Source organism: Pelobates fuscus, chromosome 3, assembly GCF_036172605.1.
Source record: "Pelobates fuscus isolate aPelFus1 chromosome 3, aPelFus1.pri, whole genome shotgun sequence".
NCBI lineage: Eukaryota > Metazoa > Chordata > Amphibia > Anura > Pelobatidae > Pelobates > Pelobates fuscus.
The window spans coordinates 82,052,399-82,062,733 of NC_086319.1; the positions used below are offsets into that span (position 1 = coordinate 82,052,399).

General features: G+C 41.5%; 1 protein-coding gene across 1 annotated transcript; it reads left to right on the forward strand.

Annotated features, from left to right (window-relative positions):
- Positions 1-46: 46 nt before the first annotated feature.
- Positions 47-9,252, forward strand: PRELID1 (PRELI domain containing 1). Its single transcript, XM_063445206.1, has 6 exons — positions 47-153; positions 1,211-1,442; positions 3,614-3,839; positions 4,555-4,668; positions 8,488-8,566; positions 8,826-9,252. Exons 2-6 carry the CDS (start codon positions 1,351-1,353, stop codon positions 8,963-8,965), a joined length of 651 nt encoding a protein of 216 aa, XP_063301276.1. The 5' UTR covers positions 47-153; positions 1,211-1,350; the 3' UTR covers positions 8,966-9,252.
- Positions 9,253-10,335: the final 1,083 nt, after the last annotated feature.

The following is a 10,335-nucleotide window of genomic DNA, read 5'->3' on the forward strand; positions in this document are numbered from 1 at the left end:
GACGCGCGCCTCCTTGGTTGAGAACGTGACACCGGAAGCTGCCCGGACGCTGTAGTGACGTGCCTAAGATGCGCCAGCTCTTCCGGAAACACGGGCTGTGGAGAAGTCACCTCATGGCGGCGGAGAGCAGCTGATGGTCACCCCATGAGGAGGGTAAGGAGGACAGGGCACAGTGACAGCATGGCTGCCAGGGGAGTGTCCCTTTAAGGACCCTCCAAAAATAATATAAAGTATAAACACACAGGGCTAGTCACTGGTTATTCACTAAGCTGCGAACCGTCGGGAAATAAAATTGTATTTCAGTTTTTAGAGGAAAATAGCAAAATAAAAAAAAAATATTCTGAATCAACTATATTTTTTGGGGTATTTTAGTCTAAAATGTGAAGTTTATCTTTAACTATATAGTTCTACAGTTCACACTTTGTAGAGAATGTCCCTCATAGTGTCCTCCTGTAAGTCACAGCAAATATATAATGTATTATTTTTCTCAAGCAGTTCCGTCTACTTCAGAGTTATTTGCATATTTTGCAAAGATCTAAGAAAATGATTTATGAGTATTTAACAAAATGTTCATCTTTATACAATACTAAAAAATCGTATTGCAGTGACAGCCACTTCAGCAAAGCTTAAAGGATTGTGGACTGATAAAATGTTGAGTATCTGTTTTTTTTTATTCTATTTATTTTGATAGTTTATATATGTAACTGTTATTTCACTAAACAGTGAATTGTGCTGACATTTATCCAAACTATATTGGGATTTGAAAATAAACCTTTAGTCACAGTCTAGCATTTTTACCTTTGCCTGGCATTTTTTTGCCTTTGAATTTTAATTCACTGCATTTCACTGTACCAAAAATAAACCTCACAATGATCCCAGTGCCTTTTTGCATGTTATTTACTATAGGATACATCTGAATTGCTTTTGTTTTCTTAGACTGTAGAGGTGGATTACGGTTTGGTAGTTCAAGATCTTATAATAACCTCTAGAATAATTACGAACATTGGGATAATATGTCAAGTGGGCAAGCGGTAGTTATTTGCTATACTTGTATGGTTTTTATAAGCAATACGTGTCATTGGTTAACATTCTAGAGCTTTATTAAAATGGCAAAAAATGCATTTTCTTGTCATTTGTGAAGCCCTGTTTCAAACTACCTGCTTGAATCTTGATATATGCTTCAATCATAACTTTAATTGTGTGTTTTCAGTCCCCCTCTAACGGACAAAACACTCCGGGATCTATCTGGCTTGTGACGGCTACCGTCCAGTCGCCTCCACATCCCTTCATCCTCTCATGGTTTCATGAGCATTTCCAGTTTGGCAGGGGTTTTCTCTCTTAACGGGAACAATGGTAAAATACTTCTTGGGAATAAATGTGCTGAAGAGCTCTTGGGACCAAGTTTCAGCTGCATTTTGGCAGCGCTATCCAAACCCATACAGGTAAGAATTTGTAACAATAGCCATGGAATGAAATAACTTATTAACACTGTGCTATGGTGCTTTCTGCAGGACAGTGGTAATTGTACAGCTCTAGTAAGGCACCCTTACATTTAACATGTTTTATTTTTATGGTCTAGCAGCTACTTGTAAAACATTGTAAAGTCATTAGATGTGATGCTATTTGCTGCTGTCTCTGAGCTCAGCATAGTATTTAAGATTTATTTATTTATTCTGTTAAGACAGCGCTCAACAAATCCCAGTCGCCATGGCGAGCAGGAAATTTGTCCTGGCACTTGGTATTTTTGAGCCTGTTCAGCCCCTGAGGTGACCGACTGCCTGAGATTGGAGGTGGGCAGTCGGCTCACGCAGAGCTGAGGTAGGCGGACGTTCAGCTTAGTGAGAGCTGAGGGAAGGAAGCAGGCTGCTGATTGAGGGAGAGGGGTCCCGCGGGCTGCTGATTGAGGGAGGCGGGCTAATTGAGGAAGGCAGCGAGGGAGCTGTATTTTCCCTGCTCTGCTCCCTTGCGCGCCCTCCAGTGATACCGGGAGCCGGAATATGACGTAATTCCGCCCCCGCATCACTTAATAGCGCTCTAGGGAGCAGAGAGAAGACACCAGTCCTACTGGACCCCAGGGAAAGCTAATCTACTCCAGCTTTCCCAAAGGTTGGGAAGCTGGGTGTGTTTAAAAAAAATTAAAGTAATGATTTGTGAGTGAGTGTTGCAGTGTGTGTGTGTGATATCAGTGAGTGTGTATTTAGGTTACCTGCCCCCTCTTATCACATGGGAAAGGTGTTTTTACTCACCCCTTTTCCCATACTGTGTTGGTGACGCTGTACCTGCACCCACCTCCATGACTGAGATTATCTTGGATTATCAATCCAATGCTTCCCCATAGAAAAACATTGGGAGACTATTGCTCGTGTGTGGCAAAATGCCATGCTGCGCAATCAACTTATCCTCCTAGAGATGCATTGATTCAATGCAGCCCTATGGGGAGCATTAATGTAGGTGCTGCACACTGTGCAGCACTGCCCCGGTAAGCACTTCTAGGGGCTGTCTGACTGACTGTCACTAGAGGTGTTACCAGACAGCAATGTAAACACCAAAATCTGGCTCCTAACTTTTTTAGCTGGCTCTTAGAGTTTAAGCAAATTTGTCAAGTCCTGTGTTAAGACTTCATGCTAAACCGCTGCACATAGACTCTGAGCACCATGACCACTTCAAAATACTAAAGTGTTTGTGGTGTTTGGACTAATCCTTTAAAGTGACACACCAGTCCTTTGAAGTATTTTTATTTGTTGAAGTGCTTTGGGGTTTCATTAGATGTCCCTACAGACTTATTTTACAAAAGTGCCCAAATCAAGAGAATCTTTAAAAAAAAAAATTGTGTGAATCAGTGGTGTTCCATGCTTATTCTTATCTTTGTTTTTAAAAGAACTTGTACTTGCATGGTTCATCCTTTCTGCCATTAGAAGCCTTATTAACCTTGTTATTGCATAGTAGAGAATTATATTTTTGAATAACCCCTCCAACTGAGAATCACATTGACGTATTTATCCTTTGTCAGGTGCAATAATGCACCTAGATTTCAATCATGAATGTAAAATCCTAAGGGTTTCTTCACTAAACACTGCATTGTGAAGGAAAAGCTATTTGAAAATGTAGGCTGACATAGCCAAGCAGGAAGATAAGCTGAATGTTGTGTTCTGTTTTGCTATTTTAATTAAAATTCACCACAATTAACATTTAAGTTACAGATGTTTTATATGGTGCATTGATTGTTTTATTTATTTTTTGTATTAGACTAGTAGCATCTGTTTAAACTTGTGTAACTTCCTTTATGTATTAAAAAAAAAAGAGCCACCCGTACACCATATCCACATGAGTATAGATAGGAGCTCCTATTGTTATTAAGCACTGATCATGCATATGTGCTACATCTTGTTACACCCTTGCATGCTCAGCAATTCTTCCATAACTAACAATGTGATGAGCTGGAATATTTCTGCCTGTAGTTTGTTAAAGCAGGGGGTGATCATAGTTTTATAATGACTTCAGACATGCACCCAAAATACAATTTAGATGTTTTAAATTCATGAACTAGATAATGCATGGAAAACAATGTATTTTTAAGCTTCTCAAATCCCTCTTTCTCTTGCTCTGTTTAAAGCAAACATGTCCTATCAGAAGACATTCTGTACCGTGAGGTAACATCTGACCAGAAGCTGCTGACCAGGAAACTTTTGACCAAGACCAACAGACTGCCACGTTGGGCAGAACGCATCTTTCCATCCAATGTAGCCCATGCTGTGTATATCATAGAAGATTCCATAGTAGATGCTTCTAACAGAACTTTGACCACCTACACGTGGAACGTAAATCATGCAAAAATCATGGTGAGTCAAGTACAATAAATCATTTAGCCTATTCTTTGTTTTTTGCTGTAAGAAGTAGAGTTCCAGAATTTGACACAGCTGCACCTTTTAAAGGATTGATGCAGTGTTAAGGCTCCTGACACCCATTGTAAGAAGTTAAAAAGCAGTATTACTCACCTTTTCTCGCACACTGCAGTGCTCTCTCAACAGCTGGTCCCACCTTTATGGCTGAGATCGTCAAGATCGATTATCTCAGTCAATCCAATGCTGGTGCACACTGCACATCACACTGCACCAATTAGATGAGACCATTTGATTGAAATAGAAGTTTCATGTATTTTGTCTGGATCGCCTCTAGTGGCTGTCTGGGTGATAGGTGGCATAAAAATAGCTTACTTTTGAAAGAAGCAGAGAATTGGCATAGAGATAAACCTGTAAATATCCGATCTTTGTTTTCCTGTGCAGGCTCTTTATGCTCGTTATTGTAATGCAAATGACAGTGAGTGGGGGGAGACTGTAGTAATGTGTCTAAAGATTGTGTTACCTGCTGCAAAGTGGCCCCTGTACTTATATTGCCATGAAAAATCAAAGTAAGGAAGTCAAGATGTATTATCTTATTTCAGGTTTAAACCTAGTCTAGCCTGATATACTCCATGTGCTGAGTGGTGATTCTAGCTGTTGGTCTGTGTGATTAATTTCTGCTTTTTTTGTTGTTGTTGTTTCTCTGTGATCACAGTCTGTGGAGGAAAGATGCACATACTGTGAAAATTCTGAGAACAGCAGCTGGACAGAGATCAAGCGTGAAGCCTGGATATCTTCCAAAGTGATTGGCTTTACCAGGCCCATTCAGGTGAGGAGACCATTATGTACAGGTGGAAATGCCAAGGAAAATGAATCAAGACTGTTTTGCCAGCTGCCAATGGGCAGTATATTAAGGGCAATAACAGACCTTCTGCTGGAGGTTTTACTGTAATCATAACACTGCAGAATGTATAATTTATAAATGGTGTGTTATTAAAGGGACACTATAGTCACCTGAACAACTTTAGCTTAGTGAAGCAGTTTTGGTGTATAGAACATGCCCCTGCAGCCTCACTGCTCAATCCTCTGCCATTTAGGAGCTAAATCCCTTTGTTTATGAACCCTAGTCACACCTCCCTGCATGTGACTTGCACAGCCTTCCATAAACACTTCCTGTAAAGAGAGCCCTATTTATGCTTTCTTTATTGCAAGTTCTGTTTAATTAAGATTTTCTTATCCCCTGCTATGTTAATAGCTTGCTAGACCCTGCAAGAGCCTCCTGTATGTGATTAAAGTTCAATTTAGAGATTGAGATACAATTATTTAAGGTAAATGACATCTGTTTGAAAGTGAAACCATTTTTTTTTTTTTCATGCAGGCTCTGTCAATCATAGGCAGGGGAGGTGTGGCTAGGGCTGCATAAACAGAAACAAAGTCATTTAACTCCTAAATGACAGTGAATTGAGCAGTGAAATTGCAGGGGAATGATCTATAAACTAAAACTGCTTTATTTAGCTAAAGTAATTTAGGTGACTATAGTGTTCCTTTAAATGGGGAATGGTAATCACATGACAATTGAGATGCATTAGAATTTAATTCTGTGCAAGCGGTAACAGAAGCAGCGAGAAATTCCCTCCAATACACCGGTCAGGGATGAGTCTTATGTGTGATCCTCTCCCAAACAGCAATATTTGTTTTTAATGCCTATGGTTACTGCATAAATGAATAAAATCTGCATTTATTTAATGCTCAATTCTGGTGCAGTACTGGCTTCTGTAGCTAATAATTGTCCTCCTTTTCTGCTCAACACACACTTCTTTCTTCATGCTGGAGTGTCCTGTCAAATGCTTCTACTGGAGAAGCAATATGGATTTATTGTGCATTAGTAGAACTCACTGTGATTCACCAGTCCAAAGATTCACTAAAAGCATTGAATTCTGGGGGCAGGGCTGGACCACCAAGCTAGCTGGTCGCAAACAAGAACAGCTCCTGCAAAACAGCGACAATTAAGCTGAAAAAACATGTCTAATCACCTTCAAACTGACCACCAGTGACAGTACCCAGAGCACAGGGACTGCTGGACCTTGGGAGAGGCTGGCTCATCGAGCTTCAGTCCCCGGGAGGAGATAACCTTACTGCCACGAGCAGGGCCTTCTCCGGCGGACGGCCGCTGCCCCACTATCCTGCACCACAGTACCCAGCTTGAGGCGCAAACCCCCCCCCCCCCGTCCTCACCCTGTGGCCCTACTCAAGACAGCACAAATGGAGCCGGGGGACCCGAGAGCGGCCTCCAAGATGGCGGGCGCCATGTGCGCGGGAGGCTGGAAGAAGATCTGCACCATCTTCGTGCTCGCGGCAGACAGCGGGGCTCCAACACCCCGACCCTGCAACAGAGAGGGGCGGACAAACCACCACCTACCCCCGCAACCACACATGCCGAAGTTGAGCGGCACAAGCGACCCCAGCAAGCGGATCATGGCGACCGCACTAGGAGGAAGGAACATTGCGCCACGACCACTCCCGCCCGGGAAATCAGAGCCTGCAACCAAGCGAGCAACCTCCGCACAAGGACCCACCTCACACTCACCTGCCACCCAGCTCGCATCACCGCAACCCAGGCAACGGCAAACTCAGGCGACCAAAGCTGAGCTACCAGCCAGGCCTGACACCAGCCCCCAGACGACCGACAGAAGCAAGTTTCACAACAGGCGACGCCCATCCAAGCGAACCCAGCGAGAATCCATCAGAACAACATGGATGGACATACCTGCTCTGACAGACTCTCGTTCCCTGCTACACAGTACTAGCAGAGCAGGTATCGGTTAAATGGGGGACCCCCCCTGTCTGTGTGGGCTCGGGACCACCCTGAAGCCAGCCCTCCCCACGGAGAAAACCCGGGTAACCCCTCCGATACACCAGGATGCCAGAACTCTTATAGCGACCTACTTAAGTCACACGTGCAAATTATCTAGCATTCTGTTTTGTATGGTAACCCTATGCACACGTAGTTTACACAGCACTTACAAGCACACACTCACATAGATATTGCTGCCCTACAAGCAATGTACAAACCAGCACACCGCCTCCACACAGCAGCATATCTTAAGACACCAAACATACTTAACCAAGTGAGAACCTGTATGACTGTACCACTGACCTAGTTGTGCATTGACAGCTATGACTTGAGGCTGCTACACGAGACTGTATATCTCTCATTAATACATGGACCAACGACTGACCTAGCCAATTCTACAAACAGAGTGCAATTCATGTTTAAATCTACAGTCTCATGCCTAACTAATACTTGCTATATAACTCAAGCTTGATTGCCTTTCGTTAAAAGTGTGTTTACCTTATTGTTTCTCAACATGTCACCTACACAAAAACCATCAGCTTAAGTGTGAATAACTGTTATATGGATATTTGACCTAGCATGTCTACTACCAACTGCTAATGTCTCATAGCCTGTGATCTTTGTTATATATAAAAAAAATTGCTGTTTACACTGCCACACTTTGTGATGCCATGAAAACGCCTGCAGATGCTGTTGTGACTCTGCTCGCATGTTAACTCACGCACAAATAAAATGAATAAAAAAAAAAAAAAAGAAAGAAAAGCATTGAAATCTCAACCGTACATGCATGTTAAGAGCCTGCATGCATATAGCCAAAGCCTTACTTGCGGGTGCATCCACAATTCACCACCAGCAAGTACTGTAGGTTTTGCGATCAGCACACAGAAATGTCAGGGCGAATCTCAAAAATGACTTAACTGACAACCCAGAACCACAGAATGGAAAAAAAAAAGGGTTCTTGCACCATAATCATTCAGCAAGCTGAAATAGTTTTGGTAGTTAGAGTGACACTCGAATTGCAAGAGAATACTGAGACTGGTCAGAGCTCAAGTAGCTTTCCCTTTGGTGGGTCACCACTCAGATCTTAAGATAGTTTTAGCTAATCTTGTGCCATTACACAGAGAACCTAGTTAATTTGCATATCAGACTGATTTCACCCAGAAGGGCATTCCGATCGATAAGCAGGCTGTCTCTCTCTCTGCACAAGAGATGCAGTAACACTAGACAATCGTTTCGGCCATGTAAGACCTAGTCAGTGAGATATAGCCAGTACCCCTCTAGGCACTGTGAACAAAAGGGTCCACGCCTGGATTATCCTTTACATTGGGAGAGCGTGAAAAAAGCGGTGCTTGAGAAGTTTGCCATTCATGGATCGTCCAGGGTAGATGTATGTCTCTTGCAGAGAGGTTTGATCAGTCTGACATGCAAGCGGTATAGGTCTGATTTGAAATGGCACAAGTGAACATAAACTTTTTTGGGATTTGAGCAAGGGCAAACAGAAAAAGCAGCAAGCTACTGAGTTTCTCTAAGCTTTTGCCCGTCTCAAATTATCTGTTGTTGTTGTTAGTGACCTTTTAACTCTAAACCTTATCCGTAAACAGACACTAATTCATAACGGCCCCATTTTGGTTCTTTAATGACACTGACACTGTTTCTGTTGTATGACTGAAAACTACATTTATTCTTCATGTCTCCTCCTGTAAATAAGTACTTTGTCTGAATAATTATTTTTTTATTTGTTTTTGGACCAGCAATAATTAAATTAATTTTAAAATAACTTACTTTCTCTTCCAGGAATTTGGTCTGGCGCGGTTTAAAAGTAATGTGACCAAGGCAATGAAGGGTTTTGAGTTTATTTTGGCAAAAATGCAAGGTTTGTAAATCTGTACTCACTCATACCTTTCTATTGTGTTTTTATTCTTTGTATTTTTTTGGTAAGTGTCTTTTGAGTGGGAGGGGAGTGGAGGGGGCTTGGTTTTGTGTGTGTGTGTGTGTGTGTGTGTGTTTTTTGTTTTTTTTTCTGTATTACACTATTTTAAAACCAATCTTCAGTATTTTGCCATGTTCCATTACATTTTTTGCATCAAAGTACTGATTGTATTATTTTTTCTCCACCTTATGTCCTCTTTCAGGTGATGCTCCTCCAAGAACTCTCGTAGAAACAGCCAAGGAGGCTACAGAGAAAGCGAAGGAGACTGCACTAGCAGCAAAAGAAAAAGCCAGGGACTTGGCTAGCAAGGCAGCTACAACCAAGAAGCAGCAGTATGTGTAATGCTGCTTATGTATAGATCAGTCTAGAGTAGCTGGTACTGTTGCATGGTTCATCTGTCACCTGAACTGAAATCTACTCTATCCACTTCTATTTTGTAAATTAATGATTTTGTTATATCATAGCAATCCAAAGGAAACTTGAATGAATATAGTGAACAAAACAATTTCTCTTTTCTAAGCCTTAATTTATGAATATAAAATAATCTGATACAATGTGCAAGGTATATCTTTCTGTGATACTGTCATAATGACGCAAATAAAGCTCATAAGAAGAAGTCTTTTAAAGTTCTCGACTGTTGTAACTTGTATTTTGAGTTCATACATTTGTTTTGGCAAAATACGTCCCAATATAAGATGCTTTGCATATTAATGTTCTCTGCTTTATGGGGAGACCTCTACTTTTCATATCTTTGACAGATATTATAGAGCTATAGTAGTTGTGTGTGTATATATACTTCTAATTTTTCCCAACAAGTTTTGTGGAAATTTTAATTAAGAGTGAATTTGTAAGGGAGTGTGGTTAGGTTAGCTTATATTGTAGTTGAGGCCATTACCTTACCTCCTAGGTATTCACTATAAAACAGGAATAGGCAAGGGGAAAAAGACCGCAAAGGCACCAAAACATCTGTAGTTTTAATGAAGCAGTTTTTAATGCATTGATCCTTTAGTCTCACCGCTAAATTATCTGCTATTTAGGACATAAATCACTTTGTTTACACAGCCCTAGTCACACGTCCCTGCATGTGACCCACAATGCCTTCTTAAACACAGAGATCCAATGTTTAAAATTTCTGTATTACACGTTCTGTTTAAAATTTTGTATCTCCTGTTATGTTAAAAATCCGCTGGAGCCTCCTGTGTGTGGCAGTGCAGGATATAAAAACCTCTATAGCAAGTGAACATCTGATTGAAAATTAAATCTAGTATTGTGTAGGTCCCGTTTGTGCTGCCACAGTGCGTTGAGGCATGGATTCTCTGGATGTGTCCTGTGGTATCTGACACCAATACAGTAGCAGCAGGTCATATAACGTCTGCAAGTTGCGAGGTGTACCCTCCATGGGTCAAATTTATTGTTCCAGTACATACCACAGATGTTCAGTTGGACTGAGAGCTTTGGAATTTGGGGGGCAAGGCAGCACCTTGAACTCTCATGTTCCTAAAACCATTCCTGAATTAATTTTGTGGCAGGGTGCATTATCCTGCTAAAAGAAGTCACTGCCATCAGGGGACACCATTTCCATGAAGGGGTGTACCTGGTCTACAACAATCTCTATGTAGGTTATACATGTCAAAGTAACATGAATGCCAGGATCTAAAGTTTCCCAAAATAATATTGCTAAATGGTCCAAATCTGATGCTCACATGCCCATT